The sequence below is a fragment of the Sphaeramia orbicularis genome, chromosome 13 (genome assembly GCF_902148855.1).
Source record: "Sphaeramia orbicularis chromosome 13, fSphaOr1.1, whole genome shotgun sequence".
NCBI lineage: Eukaryota > Metazoa > Chordata > Actinopteri > Kurtiformes > Apogonidae > Sphaeramia > Sphaeramia orbicularis.
The window spans coordinates 49,027,747-49,046,010 of record NC_043969.1 but is presented as its reverse complement, the minus strand read 5'-3'; the positions used below and the strand labels follow the sequence as shown (position 1 = coordinate 49,046,010).

The window sequence follows — 18,264 nt, the reverse complement described above, 5'->3', positions numbered from 1 at the left end:
TTACTGGTGTTAAAGGGCAAATAAAAATATAGAATTAATAAAGATGCACTGAAATAACACTAGGAGCTGGAAGACAGAACAGTGGTGTTTAAACAGATGTGAGATGTGGATCAGAAAATTAAAGATTTAATGTCATTTTAACAGTGTCTTTAAAATCAGCTAAAACAAATAAAATCAGAAAAAACTCATTTACTCCTGAAGATACAGTAGAAACTTCCAAAGAAAAAAATCGTAAATTACTTGAATGAATAAACATCAATGTGTCCTGACATCGTTGGAAACATTTGATCCATTGACTGATATTAGTGATAAATGTCGATCTGAACATCAAGATGAAGATGTTTTCATCATGAGCAGTTATTCTGTGCAGACAAAAACATCCTATGAATTATTTTGACAAAATAATTTTACCTGCACAAGACAATAAGATGTATGAGCTTTACAGATTCAGAGGCAAATAAGTAGTGAGTAACTTGACTTCAAACTTCATGGACTGAAGAATCTCCACAACATTCACAGCCTCAAAATCCACGAGCAGCAGTATTTTCCATTCACTGTCTGCAATTTTCATTTTTCAAATACTTAGAAAAACTATGAAGGCTATAAACTGTTTTATAAAGTCTGTAATAATATAGATCCAAAACGAACCAAAATGCAGTGTTTTAGTCTAATTATAAAAAACCCTGAACCTCCACAAATCTAATGAATAATCAGGGCTTGACTCAGTGTCTAAATCTGATAAGTTCAGTCCTTTATTCAACAGACAAAACTCAGGAACAAAAAAACTCATTAATCAGAGCTGAAAAACAGACAAATCAGCTTCATCCGTATAAAGAAATAGTTCAAGTGTGGATTTACAGTCGATTCTGTAGGAAGAAAAACACACCTCAGGATGAACTAAAGGAACATCATGCCATTTGTGTCACTTTTCTGAATTAAAACATTCTGTAGCATCAAGGTGAAGAGTCAGAATCCCTGGAAATTTAGTCCCAGGACTTTTCCAAAATCTCAGACAACTTCATTTAATCCCATGTTTCAAACATTGCTAAAAAGACAACAATCCAGGAGAACCGGTTGGGTCTGGTCTGGGTCTGTTCAGGGTTTGGTGAAGTGGGTCTCCTGGTTGGGTCTGGTCTAGGTCTGTTCAGGGGTTGGTGAAGTGGGTCTCCTGGTTGGGTCTGGTCTAGGTCTGTTCAGGGGTTGGTGAAGTGGGTCTCCTGGTTGGGTCTGGTCTAGGTCTGTTCAGGGTTTGGTGAAGTGGGTCTCCTGGTTGGGTCTGGTCTAGGTCTGTTCAGGGGTTGGTGAAGTGGGTCTCCTGGTTGGGTCTGGTCTAGGTCTGTTCAGGGGTTGGTGAAGTGGGTCTCCTGGTTGGGTCTGGTCTAGGTCTGTTCAGGGGTTGGTGAAGTGGGTCTCCTGGTTGGGTCCAGTCTAGGTCTGTTCAGGGGTTTGCGAAGCCCTCGGTCCAGGCGAAGGTGTTCTTCTGTTTGCGTCGCTTGGTGCTGGACTCCACTGAGCTCTGGAGTCCGTCTCCACAGCTGTGCTTCTTCAGTTGCCTGGAGTCAGAGAAGCCCTGCCCACAGTTTCCACATGAGTACAGCTTGATGCCCGTGTGGATCTGCATGTGCGACTTGAGCTGGTTGGACTGCCTGAACTTCCTGCTGCACACGGCACACTCATAGGGCTTCTCCCCGGTGTGGACCAGTAGGTGGCGGTGGTAGTTCTGCGACGTCCTGAACTCCTTCCCGCACTGTTCGCACTTGTAGGGTTTGACGCCGGTGTGGAGGAGCTGGTGCTGCTTGAGCTGCGAAGACAGCAGGAAGCCCTTCTGGCAGATGGAGCAGACGTAGGGCCGGTCTCCGCTGTGCTGCCTCATGTGGTAAAGGTACAGGTGTCTCAGGTGGAAGGACTTGTCGCAGGCCGGGCAGGTGAACTCCTTGTTCTCGGCGTGGCTCTTCTCGTGCGTCCTCAGGGTGCTGGTGCTGCTGAAGTTCTTCAGGCAGATCTTACAGCTGAAGGGTTTGACTCCGGTGGCCTTCCGCCTCCCCACGCCGCTGCCACCGCCCGTCTTCCCGTCCCCTTTGTCGCTGTGAACGAGCTGCTGGTGCTTCTGCAGCTGGCAGTTGTAGAAGAACGTCTTCCCACACAGGTCACACATGAACGGCTTCTCCACGCCATGAACCAGCATGTGGGTCTTCAGAGCCCAGGTCCCAGAGAAGCCTTCACCACATTTATCACACCTGAAGGTCAGAGGTCAACATGCAGAAAAACACAATCAAACCAGAGTTAGCGCAGAAACAGCATGAATAAGGCCCTGTTTACACAACAATGTGTCATCTGAAAACAAATATTTCCTCTTCCTTGTTGGTCTTAGGTCGTGTTTCCACTACGTGGTACTGGCTCGACTCGACTCGATTCGGCCTTTTTACGTTTCCATTACGACAAAGGACCTGGAATCTGGTACCCGGTACTAGTTTTTTGGTATCACCTCCGCCGAGGTTCCAAGACTGGGGACCAGATACTAAAATGTGATGTGTACACACTGCAGACTACTGATTGGACAGAGAGTTTTCTCTGTGACCCGCCGTTTTACAAAAAACAGATGCAGAACTTTACAGTGAATGTAGCGGTAGGTTAATCCACATGATGACAGCTCGCAAAACTACACCATTCAGTCAGGAGATTCAGTCTTTGGTGGCCGACGTAAAAATTCCATGAGTTTGACGAGACAACACGTAACGAGTGAGTTTATCAGCAACTCTGAGCAGACGACACAGAAGTAATGTGCCACATCGCTATGACGTCCAGGTACTCTAAAGTCTGTAGTATCCTACAATGGAAACGGTCTCCAGGAATAGTATCTGATATCCTCGTCGAGTCGGTTCCATGTAGTGGAAACGCAGCATTAGACAACAACAGTGAATGAAAACCATCCCTGTTTACATTAAAGTACTGAAAGGACTGAAAACACTGTAGTATTCATGCCAGGCCAGTAGAGGGCGATGAAACTCTGTAGTGACAAATCCCATGTGACCACTACGTTTACGTTTTAGGTTAATCTACATCGACGTTTCTATGTAAACAGGACCAAAACACAATTCAACCTTCATGGTCCATCCTAAAACAGTTGTTGTGTAAACGAGGTCTAAAACTCAGACCAGCTGAGGCGGTGGATGAACCTGAGGGTCTGAACAGCAGAACCATCAACGTTCACTACAGAAACACAAACACTGCACATCGACAGACCTCTTTAGGTCAACCACAGACCTGCAGGTTTCTCACCTGGACTTCATGTGACACCTGTTTACTTCAATAGTTTTAGTAAGGAGGACAATCAGGTCGTCACATGTTTAGGTGTGTTTTACTCGTTACTGATACAGATCAGAGTAAAATGTCTAAATAAAACAGGGCCTTGACTAAAATGAATACACTTCATGTCATCTTTCACCCTGAGTCTGTTTTTGGAGCGTTAAAACTAATTTGTATCTTATGTGCAGATGCATCATCTACACAATGACCCCATTATTGTACATTTAAGTCTTTGTGAGTAAACCTACTGAAGTTGTGTAATGTTTTCAAAACTTATTTGTGTTGGAGCCTAAACTTTAACACTAAAAACCGTGAACTGACTGATTCATGTTTATTATACATGTTCACTGGTCCATCATCTCTGCGTTCCGTCTGTTCTCAGATGTACCTGAAGGGTTTCTCTCCATTGTGGAGCCTCAGGTGTCTCTGGAAGTTGTACTTGAGGCCGAAGCTGAGTCCACAGGTCTGGCACACGAAGGGTTTCTCCCCAGAGTGGACCACCCGGTGCTGCAGCAGACCCATCTTACACTTAAAGGCCTTGTCGCACTCGGTGCACTTGTAGGGCCGCTCGTCCGAGTGCGACCTCTTGTGGACTCGCAGGTTGCTGGCGGTGGAGAACCTCTTCCCGCAGGTCTGACAGGGGTAGGGCCGCGCCCCCGTGTGGATCGTCTGGTGCTCGCGAAGACTCTTCTTCCGGGTGAAGCCTTTCCCGCAGACGTCGCACATGAACGGCTTCACTTTGGCGTGAGACACTTCGTGATACCTGAGAGTTTAATACGGAAGACCAGGAGTAAAACCAGGGGTAAAAGTAGACATAAGACTAAAAGTAAAGCAAGAAGGAAAACTATGAGTCAAACCAGGAGCAAAACTAGAAGTGATGAGACTTCACCTCCAGTAAACACATTCACATTTTACAAAACAAGACTATTAATTACAACTACAATCACCAATGAAATAAACTAAACACAGTGTACCAACATTCTGAAGCTACAGATTAAGTCTAACAGAGTGCATCCTGGGAGTTGCAGTGTCATAGTTCTACATCTTTTGTTGTTACTGAGGTTAACGTCTGTCTGTGGAACTGAAAACCAAACCCTGAAACTAAAGAATAACAGGTAAAAGCTGTCCATTCACTGACTAAGACTGACTAAAACTAGATAAACCTCTGCCCAGTTCCAGTCCAAACCCCACACGGAGGTGGACTCTGGACGGACCGACCTGAGCGCGGCGGCCGAGGTGAAGGTGCGTTCACACTCGTCACACTTCAGTGGGCTTTTCTGGAGCTGGTGTGTGATCTGGTGGCAGCGCAGTTGTCTCAGTGTCCTGAATTTGCGGTCGCACTGGTCACAAGGCAGCAGCCGGTCCGGGTCCTGGTCCTGGGCCTCCCTCAGCTGGTGGGACAGCATGTGTCTGTGCAACGTCTCTACACGGTAGAAGCCCTTATCACAGGAGGTGCAGGGGAAGGGTTTGAGGTGACACGACACATGCTTCATCAGCTGGTGTTTCTGGTGGAAGCCTTTGTTACAGAGCTCACAGAAGAACCTCTTCTCCTTGTACAGTTCCCTTCGCCGCTTCCTCTCCAGGTCCTTCAGGTCCTCCCCACTCAGCGCTGCAAGACACAGACGGGTCAAAGTGAACCCCTGGAAACCTAAGACGGGTCAAACATAACACCTAGAAACCTAAGATGGGTCAAACTGAACCCCTGGAAATTGTAAAAATCAACTGTAAAGAAATACTTGGACAGTATTTGTTTAGTTACAGATATAGTTCGAATGTTCTGTATTTGCAGGATATGAAGCTGTGATGTCACTGTGAACCTCCTCCTCCTCCTCTCACCTGTCTGACTGCTGGTCATCATCTTCTCTTCAGGTTTTATTTCAGCTGCTTCAACCTTCCCCTGTTAAGACAGATTTAATATTTACCCACAGATTTACAGATCTAATCGTTGTTTCAGTCATGACTACTTTTACATATTATGTGAATAATACACAACCAAATCAAAAAAAACAAAACAAAACAAAAAGTATTTTATTTTGTGGAAGAAGATCCATTTTTCCGAGCTTGTCCATCACCACCAGTGGAAACTGTTTTGATGTGAAATATTCATACATATGTTTCACCGGAGGGTTCTCATCTTGCTGAACCCTCAGTCACCACCGATCGTAGCGGAGACATGATTTCAACAATAAACGGATAAATGGTGCCAAAGACAACAGTCTGATCAAAGGGCTAAAGCTGTGCGTGTAAACAAACTGACCGTCACTGACCTCATGTTGATGGTGAATAAACTTCTCATCGTCTTCATCTACCTGTGTTTCCTGTTCGAGGTCAGCTGTGGGTGTGTCCTCTCCGTCCTCTCTGATTGGCTGTTCGTCCACAAAGGGTGAAGTGGTCTCTGAGGGGTCATCAGGGTCATCGGTGTTGGCCTCCAGCTCCACCTCGGCCTCAACGTCGGTCGGATCCGCTGATGCTGACGGAGTGGAGGCAGCCAATTGGTTCATTTTCTCCAGCAGTGAATCGCTGACCTGGCTGTTCTGTCCTCTGATTGGCTGGCTGATGAGGACGAGCGAGGTCTGAGGGCCGCTGATTGGTCGATGAGTGGCGCTGAGGACGGAGGGTGTGGAAGCTGATTGGTTCACAGATGGAGTGGGTTTGTCTGTTTACATCAATACAAACAGAAACTTTATTTACAACCAAATTACAAACACAAAACACAGCAACACAAAAAAACAAACAAACAAAAAAGAACAAAACACACCAACACACATTAAAGGTACAGAAATAAAGAGGAGGTGACCTGTAGACCATGGGGTCAAAGTTCACACTGATCTGCAGACTCATCTTCAGTAGACGTGAAGTTCTTTTGTTCATTAACATGTTTTTAACGCAGCATCACACATGTCGATGTTTTTCAGTATTTAATGTCAAAAACACCTGAAGCTGCTTTAACATTCTGTTCTGGATTAAAACACCTGTTTATTTCATTTACCTTTTTTTCCTACAGTACATTACATAGTTATATTAGTTATGTTTTTATATATTTACTTCTGAATAATTTTTTTATTATATTATTGTCAGTTTTCTTTATTGCTATGTGTTGTTTTATCTGACGTATGTATTTACTGATGTTACTTACTTTTACTTCACTATTAACTTGGTTGTAAACAGTTTATCCGTTTTTTTGTACAACTTGTTCGTACCATTTGGTAATTCACTTTTTTTAATCACCTTATGATTTCATTTATATTTATCTGTTGCTTCATGACTTAATAGTTCATCATTTTGGTATTTACTTATTTATTGTTTAATTCTTTGTTAATTTATGCACTTATTTTATATCATTGTATTTGTGTATTCATAGGGCTGGGAAATCCATCAAATTACAGCAATTAATTGAGTTTTTGTTTCCTGACAATTGTTAAAAATGCCTGAATCGTAAAAAAAAAAACAAAAAACAAAACAAAAAAAAAAAAAAAAAACAAGTTGATTCCTCTGGAGAATGCAACTCCTCCACAGAAACTAAAAGTACATAAAATACATCCTGTTTGTTTCTTGTCAAGTTTTAGAACAGAAAGATGGTTGTTTGTTTTTTTTACATTGTACTTTGTGTTACAGTCTCATAGCCAGAAAACAATTGATTAATATAGTGAATCATCCATAACTGATAAAATTATCACCTAGCTCTATGTATGTAATCTTTAACTGTTTTGTTTGTCACATGTAAAATACTGTGGTGGATATAAATGTCTTGTATAAGTGCAGATGCAAATGTTCTTTTTTCTTTTACTTATATTTATACTGCTCGGAGTAGAGCCGCTGCTCCTCCGCGTCGAGAGGGGCCAGCTGAGGTGGCTCGGGCATCTGTTTCGGATGCCTCCTGGACGCCTCCCTGGGGAGGTGTTCCGGGCATGTCCCACTGGGAGGAGACCTCGGGGAAGACCCAGGATATATTAGAGAGACTATGTCTCTCGGCTGGCCTGGGAACACCTCGGGGTCCCCCTGGAAGAGCTGGAGGAGGAGTCTGGGGAGAGGGAAGTCTGGGCATCCCTGCTTAGACTGTTACCCCCGCGACCCGGCCTCGGATAAAGCTGAAGATAATGGATGGATGGATTATATTTATACTATATTGTCTAGTACATATTGTACAAATTGCTGTTCTTATTGTGTGTGTTTTATATATTTAGAGCTATACCTATACGTGTGTATATTTAGAGATTTATTTATTTATTTATTTATTTATTGGTGTATTGATAGTTTCTGTCCCGCTACTTTTTATCTGACTTGAATGGAGCAACTGTAACACAATAATTTCCCCCTGGGTTTAATCAAGTATTCCGATTCAACATGGCATAGTTTTATCGTTTCTTTACCGACCGGCCAGTATCGTGGCTGGTGTCAAGGCCGGTTACGCCCACCCACCTGATGCTTTGGCCTTGTGCTGCGTCTTCCTCACAGCTGAGATCTGCTGGTCCTTCAGCCTCACCTCGGCCTCCAGCCGGCCCACGGCGGTCAGCAGAGCCTCCCTGTCCTTCACAGACGTCAGGTACAGCTCAGTGAAGACTCTGCAGAGTTTACGAAGCGCCTCCCTGAAGACCAGCTCCAGGACCGACGCCAAGTCCACCTGAACCAACCAGACCACAGACGTCAGTCGACTCAGACGCGGCATCAACACTCACGTTCTGTCCTTCATGTCTCTGTACGTCTCACAGTGTCTTTAACATCTTTAGGTCAAGAATTTCTGTTTATTATCATTTGGGTTTTCATTGTTAGAGTTGATTCTGATTCTAAATGTATTCTGAGGAACTATATATATATATAAACCAATACACAAATAATATAAACTAAGCAGAAAAAGGCCATTAGACTAACACAGGATACACTGTAGATACCATACAAATGAACTTTTAAGATCACAAACTCTAAAATGTCCAGATTTGATTCAGTTTGAAACAGCACAACTAATATTTACAACAGGACAAAAATTACTAACAAAAAAAAGAAAGAAAGACAAAAAAATTGTTCCCCAAGAGAGAAGGAGGAAACTAAATTTATAAATGCATTTTGTCAGAACAACTGGAGTTAAATTATGGAACTGTAAAACATAATTAAATTTAAAGGAATACATAAAATACAATTTTCAAATAAATATACTGAGGAAAAGTTTCGTCCAGGACGATAATGTCATGTTTAAAGAAAGAAATATAATTGTATTGTTCTGTTCTTTAATTAAATTAATTCATCTGAGTTGTCTGTAATGGGAACACATAAGTTTATACTTGTGCTCCTTTACAAACATGGGAAAAAAATGTCAATGTGTTATGGAAGTACTGTGAATGTTAAATATGTTTGAAATACAATATCTATCTATCTATCTATCTATCTATCTATCTATCTATCTATCTATCTATCTATCTATCTAATCATAAAAAAACATATTTATAAAAGCTAAATTCATTTCTAACCGAAGTTCTTTGGTGTACATATGTAGTGAATTTACCAGGACAGAAAAGTCACTGTTTCCTAAAACATGATAAATGAAGCATCATGTGACTAATGAGCATTAATAACACTGGTCTATGAGCAAAATGAAGTGAAACTTTATCAAATTTGTGTCAGTGATACAGAAAAATAGGCCAGTGTGTTAGTTATTATAGTTTTCAGGCCAGTCCAGTGGCAGCTCTACCTCTAAACACTGTCTGCACATTAGAAAAAAAAAAAAAATTCACTTTTCAGATTCCTCCTACAATAACAGCTGTGAATCAATTATGTTAATAAATCTATATGTCATGACAGTTTAACAGACATCTGGAAAATATCCAACAAAAAGCAATTTATTCATTTTCCAATTCATCTGATCAAAATATGTCAGATTTAGCTGATTTTATAATTAACAGATGAGTTTGACATGAGATTCAACGATATGTCAAAAAGCAGAGATGAACTGGTTTATTGTCTGGAAATCAGTATCAGATTATCAGGTATATTTTCAGTGGCAAAAATTTATATCGTACTATACAAACTGTTTTTTCATAAATATAAGAAAGATGTTAAAATTTATAGTTATAATGAATATTTTTTTGGTAAAGGGATAAAAAAACAACAAAAACAATACGAAACAGATAAACATCGTTAATTTTACAGAATCCAGAAACACCTGTTGTATTCTAATGAAGTGCTTGTTTTCCAGGTCATGAACTAAATAACAGATGAAGTGTTTTCAAGGCTCAGTTTTTCGGTTTTTCTTTCATTTATTAAACTCTTCGTGTTCGTTCATCACCGTTTTGACCCAATCCAAGATGGCGCCGTTGGATGGAGACACGGAGAATTAAACCGGGCCGAGTTCGGTCCGGTTGTGTATTTTAATTAATGTGACCAGTTGGGGTGTTTTAAATCTCACATATTTAACGTGTTCCGTTAAATCTAACGGACTTCCCGCCGTGTTTTCGACTCTCCGCTCTGGTTCTTCTCCGGCCAAGGAGGAAGTGACGGCGGGATTTAGCTCTGATTTCGCCTGCCTTCTCTGAACCGAACTTCGACTTGAACCGTTTAGTTGAACCGAACTGCGACCCGCGTACTGACCCGGTTCTCGGCGCCGTCCGGGCCCCGCCGGTCCAGTCTCTGCAGCAGGACCTCCACCGCCGCCTCCACCGCCGCCTCCATGATCTGCTCCGCCTGGGACGAAAAAGTTTGAGCCGCCGCCGTCGCGTCGCCCTCCCGCCGCTCCATGACGCAACAGAACCGGACCGAGCGGACCACAGAACCCAGACTGACAACCGAGAGTCCGGTCCGAGTCCGAGCGGGTCCGTCCGTCCCCGGGGAAGAGAGAAAGTCTGGCAGAAGGATGGTTATCTGCCGCGTCCCACTCCACAATGGCCGCGGTGTTTACATCCGGGTCACGGCCTGTCAGAGCCGAGCCGACCCGAGTCTGGAGCCGAAACCCCCCGAACACCCGGAACTGCCCGAACACCCGAACATTCGGAGGCAGGGATACGTTTACCTTTTATTATAGAAACCATCATGAACTAAACAACATATACACACAGAAAATCACACATAAAAATTAAACATAGTAAACTACATCAACAAATGATGCAAAATTAAAAAAAAAAAAAAAAAAAAAAGAGACAGAGATGAACCCTTTCATGCACAGTGGTCACTACAGTTGACAGTTATTCTCCAGCTGTTCTCTTGTATATTCATGGATTTTATTGTTTCAGTTCCATATCAGCCAACGCACTGGACGCCTATGCATCATCCCATACACTGCAATTCATACCATTACTGTAACTTTGCTGTTCTTGATAGCAGTAACATGTTTGAGTGTAAATCAATTGCTTGTTATTGTTAATAGACTGTAATTAACCATTTTCCTTAAACAAAAAGGTTGTTTTTTTTTGTTTGTTTGTTGTTGTTGTTTTTACATATTATCTCAATAAAGTGAGTAATAACTAATATTAGAGTATATTAAAATGTGACAAAACACCAGATTAGCAGCATTTAATTTTTTTATTTTTTTTTATTTTTTCATAGTTTTCACACAGCGTATCAGTAAATACATATTTCTTTGCTTCAAAAATTAAATGCATGGTGTCCAGCTGAGTGGATATTTTTGTAACTCCATGAAAAATAGGTTCATAAAAAAAAATTCAATCACATTGTTTTTTTCATGCCTAAAGAGGAATAAAAACACTAAGGAAAAATAACTTGATTAGGGTCTAAACACGGTATTCAAAATCTCTCTGACTGGACATTTTAGAGACAATTTGACCCACATTTTTACTTTTAAATTCATTTTTGCTTTAGTTGGACCGTAAGGGATCATCCAGAACAAGGAGCTACTTTATATTGAAATAAATGTTGAAATGGCAATCAATTAAAGTTTGCTCTCTGACGGGACATCATTGTGTTTTGACCCAGTAAGGTTCCCATAATTCATGCATGAAAGGGTTAAAACAGAGTTGATTGTATGTATTCTATTTGGACTGTACACACACATACACAGCATCTTAAGTTAAAACTAGATATTACATTAAAACATAAGAAGTAAAGAGTAAATCAATGAAAACACTGGAAATTTGTTAAAAAAAAAAAAAAAAAAAAAAAAAAAGGAAAACATGCACTGTTGTCCATAAAGTTGTAATAAAATATTTTTCCTCTTCTCATGAAATGGTTGTGACAATGTAATTTATTCTTGGTTAAATGTAACTGGGACTCAGTATGTATTCACTGGTGATTACTGATGTGTAGAAATAGGAAAAAAACAGTAGAATGTGTCTGAAAACAGAACTATTCCAACTTTATAGAGAACAGTGTATTATTGTTCATTTTATATTACTTTGTACAACATTTTAGTATTTAGTTGTTCTTTTTTTTAAAATCCAAATTAATTCTACACCTTGTTTGAGAATTATGAATTGATAAATAAGTATCCACATACACACACATATTTTGCTATTTATTTATATATTAAAATACATATGTGCATTGCCAGTACAATAATATTGATCATCTAAGTTCATCCTTTACAGTTTATCTGTACAGTCACGTACAGTATGTATATGTTTAAATTATTCTGTGCACTTTATTTTTCGTTTTTATTCTATTTTTACTACTGAACTGATGTACTAAAATTCTGTTCAATAAACAGACTTGTGTCATACAATGAATGACAAAGTTTTTAAAATCTGAATCTGACATTATGTGTTCTGGACTGAAAACATATTTTATTCAATGAATGTTACTTGTGGAACTTTTGCCTTTCTCTCATTTCCACACAGATATTTGTACTTTTTCCAATCAGGTTTCAGGTGAATTGTCCAGTATTTTTAATTTTATGTCATTGTGAGTCCATTGGTGGAAATTCTAAATGACAAATACAACAAGTTGAAAATGATGCAATGATTCTCTGCAAATGACAAGAGAAAAGAAATTAAAGATATGATTTGGATAAAAAACTATTCAGGTAAAAAAAAAGATTATCTCATCACTGAATTGTGTTATTTCTCATTAATAACTAAAATGCAAATATTCAATCATGTATACATTATGTTATGGTAAAATTAGAAATATGTAACTTATTTATTTATTTATTTTTTGTACTTGACTTGTTGAACCTCACCTGCAGTACCTTTACAGGCCACCAGGATACAGTATAACAAAACACTAAATCATATTAACAAAGGTGATTAAGTCCAAGTTATTTTACTGGGACACAACAAAGAAACTAAACTGATCGAATACAAATAAACAAACGTTTTCTACATGAAACGTCTCAGTGATGTGATGTGTTTTATTGTTGTTTTTATGCGATCTCTGTCTGAACGATGGCTTAATACATTTAAATTTACACTAAAATGCGAAACAAAATCCATTACAAAGACATCCTTCTGGTCAAAGACGCTCAACCCACAGTGTAAACAAAGATCTGAGATCTCTGAGTGTCCCTGAATGCAGCAGTGAGACCCTTCGGTAAACCTCCTCAATGTTGAAAATGAGAATAAACCTCTTTTTAATCATCAGAGTGAATATGTGAAGAATGGATTCATCTCCAAACTGTGTCTCCTGATTTACTGGACTGGTCTTAAACGCATCATTGACCCTCTTCAGTGGCCATAGGAAACAGAACAAATATGAGTTTATACAGAAAAAGTCAGAGTAAAAAGTCACAGCTGTTTGTTAAAGACTGAGATTCACATCATTGTGTGTTTGTAATAAATCCTGATCAGGCGTCCATTCATAAAAGAACATAATAAAACACTAAAACTGTTCTTTTCTAATCAGTTCTTCTTCTTACGAGTATTTTTCCCCATGTTATGTTTTGCTTCATGCCATCCATTTCCTCTTCTGATTTAAAGTAGAAATGGTGTGGAGTCATGGGAGTTGTTGTTTTCACCATCATTCTGCTCTGCGCTCTTAATGCAGCACTCTATAGTGTTTGCAGTTCGGTCTGAGGAGGAGGAGATTGGGTTGTTTTTCCCTGTAGAACATTCCTTTAACTGATGTTAGATCGCAGTTTTATCAACAGATCAGGTGGGATGTGTCATCAAAATCCAGAGTTTATTTTTGTTCTTCAGTGTGTGTATTATTGTTATGAAATGGACAGAGTTTAATTTGTTCTTTAATGTATGTATTATTGTTATAAAATGGACAGAGTTTAATTTGTTTTTAATGTGTGTATTATTGTTATGAAAAAGACAAAGTTTATTTTTGTTCTTTAATTTATGTATTATTGTTATGAAATGGACAGAGTTTAATTTGTTCTTTAATGTATTTATTATTGTTATGAAATGGACAGAGTTTAATTTGTTTTTTAATGTGTGTATTATTGTTTTGAAAAGGACAGAGTTTATTTTTGTTCTTTAATGTGTGTACTATTGTTATGAAATGAACAGAGTTTACTTTTGTTTTTAATACGTGTATTATTGTTATGAAAAGGACAGAGTTTATTTTTGTTTTTAATACATGTATTATTGTTATGAAATGAACAGTTTATTTTTGTTTTTTAATACGTTCATTATTGTCATGAAAAGGACAGAATTAATTTTTGTTTTTTTATACATGTATTATTGTCATGAAAAGGACAGAGTTTATTTTTGTTTTTTAATGAGTGTATTATTGTTATGAAAAGGACAGTTGTTTTTTTTTTAATGTGTGTATTATTGTTATGAAAAGGACAGAGTTTATTTTTGTTTTTTAATATATGTATTATTGTTATGAAAAAAAAACATAATTTATTTTTGTTTTTCAGTATGTGTATTATTGTTATGAAAAGGACAGAGTTTATTTTTGTTTTTTAATATGTGTATTATTGTTACATATTATTGTTATACGACAACAAAAACTAATAAAAGCTAGCAAACCTGCTCTAAAAACTAATTAAAACTAACTGAATTAGAGAAAAAAGTCCAAACTAAATAAAACTAAACTATACTGAAAAATTCAAAACTATTATAAACTTGCAATGAGCCGATGTGTACACTTGACCACTACATAGCCTGGTCCGACTCAGGAAATACACAGTACCTTCATTAAGACAAAATAAACCTCGTGTCATTATTTGACTGAAACGTTGTTGGAACCAGTGAAGCTGAGCCCGGTCTCAGATAGCATCAGCGCTAACACCCGCTGGTTTATCCAGAGCTGTGTTTGGGTTTTAGAACATAAACACTGTGACACCATCAGAAAATTCAGTGTTGTTTTTAAGTCACCTGGTTTATCTTGTTTTTTTGTCGTTTATTTTTTTAGGGTGCTGTTGTCATTTTGTTTTAGTAGCTAATTAATCTGAAAACTAGCCCATTACATCATTAGACCCAGTAAAGTACACATTACACAATTAGAATGAACGGTACATGCAGAAGTCACCATAATGATCCTTTAATAATTCAATTTAATGTAAAGTCATAAACTGTCTGTAGTTCTGTCCCACACGTTTCATGTCATATTCACCACAAAGAAGAAGAAGAATCCATATTTATTCCATATATTCATAATAATAATAATAAAGCTTTAAGTAGAATCAATGCTTTAAATACACAATCAGAGCGATCGACAGAGTACCTTTGATTCAACAAGTTCTTTATCGTGTGCAACAATTAAACCTGAAGGTCGAATACTTTTCCACTAAAAGGAGACAATGAGATTTAAATCCAGTTTAACCAGACCTTCAGTCCAGTTTAACCAGACCTCAGCCCAGTTTAACCAGACCTTCAGTCCAGTTTAACCCAACCTCAGCCCAGTTTGGACAGACCTCAGCCCAGTTTAACCAGACATGAGTCCAGTTTACCCCAACCTCAGTCCAGTTTAACCAGACCTCAGTCCAGTTTAACCAGGTCTAAGTCCAGTTTAACCAGACCTCAGTCCAGTTTAACCAGACCTCAGCCCAGTTTAACCAGATCTCAGTCCAGTTTAACCCAACCTCAGTCCAGTTTAACCCAACCTCAGTCCAGTTTAACCAGACCTCAGCCCAGTTTAACCAGACCTCAGCCCAGTTTAACCCAATCTCAGTCCAGTTTAACCAGACCTCAGCCCAGTTTAACCAGACCTCAGTCCAGTTTAACCAGACCTCAGCCCAGTTTAACCAGACCTCAGCCCAGTTTAACCAGACCTCAGTCCAGTTTAACCAGACCTCAGCCCAGTTTAACCAGACCTCAGTCCAGTTTAACCAGACCTCAGCCCAGTTTAACCAGACCTCAGTCCAGTTTAACCAGACCTCAGCCCAGTTTAACCCAACCTCAGTCCAGTTTAACCAGACCTCAGCCCAGTTTAACCACACCTCAGCCCAGTTTAACCAGACCTCAGTCCAGTTTAACCAGACCTTCAGTCCAGTTTAGTCAGACTTTACTCCACATTTAGAGTCTCTGAGCTCAGAGTTGAAGCCGAATGAGATCAAACATCATCCTGTTTCTAATCTGAGTGTCTGACACAGATTTTCACCTTTAAAGCAGACGTTCATGGTTTCTCCAGGTGTCAGGAGTTAAATGAACATGAGAACTGGTTCCTCCTTCATCATGCACTTTAATAACTGATGCACTGATATGTGTCAAAATATACTCAGAACTTTATCCACTCAATAAAACGAACATCTGTCGTAGGAATGAAACGTGGTCTTTTCTGTTTTGGCGTCCGGTCCGATCCTCCGTTCACGTCTTTCAAATCCAAGATGATGATTTTTTGTTTGATTATTCATAACTGATGCTAAAATCAGGTGTATAGGGCACCGTTTTAGGGCAGACTGAACTAAAAATGGATGAACCAGAGGAAATACGCCGAGAAAAAAATCTGGATTTCTGAGATTAAAGTCTTTAAGTCTGTAAATCAACGCTCTGAAAAATAATCCTGTCGCGGTGCTGACGTGTTGTAGAAGCAGCGTTTTGTCCAAACCAATCAGCTCCCGTCGTCCTGGTTGTCCTCAGAGGACGTCGTCCGGGTTCTCCTGGACAGGCGTCCTGGTCTTGCGGCGTCGCGGCCGCAGCGAGCTGAAGCAGGACGAGGCGGTCAGGGCGATCCGGCTCAGGCCCAGGTTCAGACAGTGGACCTCGGACGTGACCGGGACTTCGGCGAACAGGCTTCGGTCTCTGGAGAGGCGGGCTAGGCTGCCGCCGCCGCCGTCGCTCTCGATGTCTTTGACGATGTCGAGGATCTCCTGACGCTCCACCTGACGAGTTACGCCACGGATGTTCAAGATGGCCGACACATGCTTCTTCCTGCACAGAGAGAGGGCGTTAGCTTAGCTTTAGCATCAAGACCTGATCTGGACCAGAAACACAGTTTGTTCAGCTGATGTGTGATGATAATAGTTCATATCACTGTTATTTTACACTGTGTCTGTTGTAATATTAGTGGTGAAACAGAAGATCAGAAGGATTATAAATTTAATACATACATATTTTATACTATATCGATTAATAAAGTAGAATGGTAGCTACATTTTCATTATTGACTCAAGTGAAATAAAACAATAATAAAAGAAGTAGTAGTATCAGTAGTACTAGTATTATTATTAGTAGTAACATTAGTAGTATTAATAGTAGTAGTAGTAGTAGTAGTCGTAGTAATGCTAGTATCAGTAGTATCAGTACTAGTATCTGGAGTACCAGTACAAGTACCAGTAGAACCAGTACTAGTACCAGTAGTGCCAGTGCTAGTTTCAGTAGTATCATTACTAGTACCAGTAGTATCAGTACCAGTACCAGTAGTATCAGTAGTATCAGTACTAGTACCAGTAGTATCAGTATCAGTAGTATCAGTTCTAGTATCAGTAGTATCAGTACCAGTAGTATCAGTACTAGTACTAGTGGTATCAGTAGTATCAGTACTAGTACTAGTGGTATCAGTATCAGTACCAGTAGTATCAGTACCAGTACTAGTGGTATCAGCAGTATCAGTACTAGTACTAGTAGTATCAGTACCAGTACCAGTAGTATCAGTACTAGTACTAGTGGTATCAGCAGTATCAGTACTAGTACTAGTAGTATCAGTACCAGTACCAGTAGTATCAGTACTAGTACTAGTGGTATCAGTAGTATCAGTACTAGTACTAGTGGTATCAGTATCAGTACCAGTAGTATCAGTACCAGTACTAGTGGTATCAGTAGTATCAGTACTAGTACTAGTAGTATCAGTACCAGTACCAGTAGTATCAGTACTAGTACTAGTGGTATCAGTAGTATCAGTACTAGTATCAGTAGTATCAGTACTAGTACCAGTAGTATCAGTACCAGTACAAGTAGTACCCGTGCATACCTGATGTCGGGGAACTCCCGGACCAGGACTGCCACCTCCATCTGGACTGAGGGGACGTCCTCCAGGTGGATGATCTCTGAGATGTGGGACAGAGCGCTGTCCAACCAGCTGGACGGAGACTCCTGGACACACACACACACACACACACACACACACACACAGGTTAGTACACCTGAAACCGTCCAATCAGAGAGCGGTGACCTCTGACACTGACCAGGTCCTTGAAGAGGACTTTAATGTGGTCTCCTTCGTCCCGGAGGCGTCCGGCCGTCCTCTTCCTCATCTTCAGAGACGTGCAGATGATTCGCCCTCGCATCACAGAGCGAAGGTACTCCATGACGACGCGGCGGTGGACCTCGGCAACCAGGACCTGAGGACGACAGGGACGCTTTAATGTCCACCGACTGTCCACCGCTTCCCTGGATCTTTTGTGTCATTTGTGTGATGGAGTGTAGACGGATGAGACAATATGTAGTGAGTACATGTATACATTTAATATATTGTATTTATATAAACTAATACATTTGTGGGTTATACCAAAAACATAACTGAGATAATCATATATATTATAAATTATGAGGAGAATTATATATAATCATAAATTATATTGCAAATGTATTATTTTTTGTTAAATTTTGCTAAGTTTTATTACCTCCACCAGGAGGCATTGTGATCACTTTGCTTTGTGTGTTTGTGTGTTTGTTTGTTTGTGTGTTT

The 18,264-nt window shown here is 39.9% G+C and overlaps 2 protein-coding genes across 4 annotated transcripts in view; both read right to left on the bottom strand.

The window, feature by feature from the left end:
- Window positions 1-722: 722 nt before the first annotated feature.
- LOC115431038 (zinc finger protein 708-like) lies at window positions 723-10,157 on the bottom strand. Its single transcript, XM_030151280.1, has 7 exons — window positions 9,886-10,157; window positions 7,726-7,927; window positions 5,616-5,962; window positions 5,143-5,203; window positions 4,525-4,915; window positions 3,695-4,069; window positions 723-2,237 (listed from the first exon to the last, which is right to left on the bottom strand). The coding sequence occupies exons 1-7, from the start codon at window positions 10,030-10,032 to the stop codon at window positions 1,439-1,441; spliced, it is 2,322 nt and encodes a 773-aa protein (XP_030007140.1). The 5' UTR covers window positions 10,033-10,157; the 3' UTR covers window positions 723-1,438.
- Window positions 10,158-14,663: 4,506 nt separating this feature from the next.
- Window positions 14,664-18,264, bottom strand: part of LOC115431037 (tumor necrosis factor alpha-induced protein 2-like) — a 100,442-nt gene continuing 96,841 nt past the window's right edge. The window contains exons 12-15 of one of the 3 annotated variants that reach the window (XR_003937048.1): window positions 17,762-17,917; window positions 17,548-17,669; window positions 15,010-16,508; window positions 14,664-14,966 (exon numbers count right to left, since the gene is read on the bottom strand). Coding sequence is in view for 2 of the 3 variants with exons in the window: in XM_030151278.1 (XP_030007138.1) it covers window positions 16,214-16,508; window positions 17,548-17,669; window positions 17,762-17,917 (573 nt within the window). In the remaining variant the exon portion in view is untranslated. Of the gene's footprint in view, window positions 16,509-17,547; window positions 17,670-17,761; window positions 17,918-18,264 lie in introns of all 3 variants that reach the window. The other 2 variants (XM_030151278.1, XM_030151279.1) reach the window with 2 other exon arrangements.

Bases quoted from the DNA above. Each gene is read 5' to 3' on its own strand.
- LOC115431038 (XM_030151280.1), bottom strand. From the start codon at position 10,032: ATGGAGCGGCGGGAGGGCGACGCGACGGCGGCGGCTCAAACTTTTTCG. The intron at 5,963-7,725 runs GTGGGTGGGCGT...TGATGTAAACAG, and splicing joins GCACAAGGCCAAAGCATCAG to ACAAACCCACTCCATCTGTG. The intron at 5,204-5,615 runs GTAGATGAAGAC...CTGTCTTAACAG, and splicing joins ACCTCGAACAGGAAACACAG to GGGAAGGTTGAAGCAGCTGA.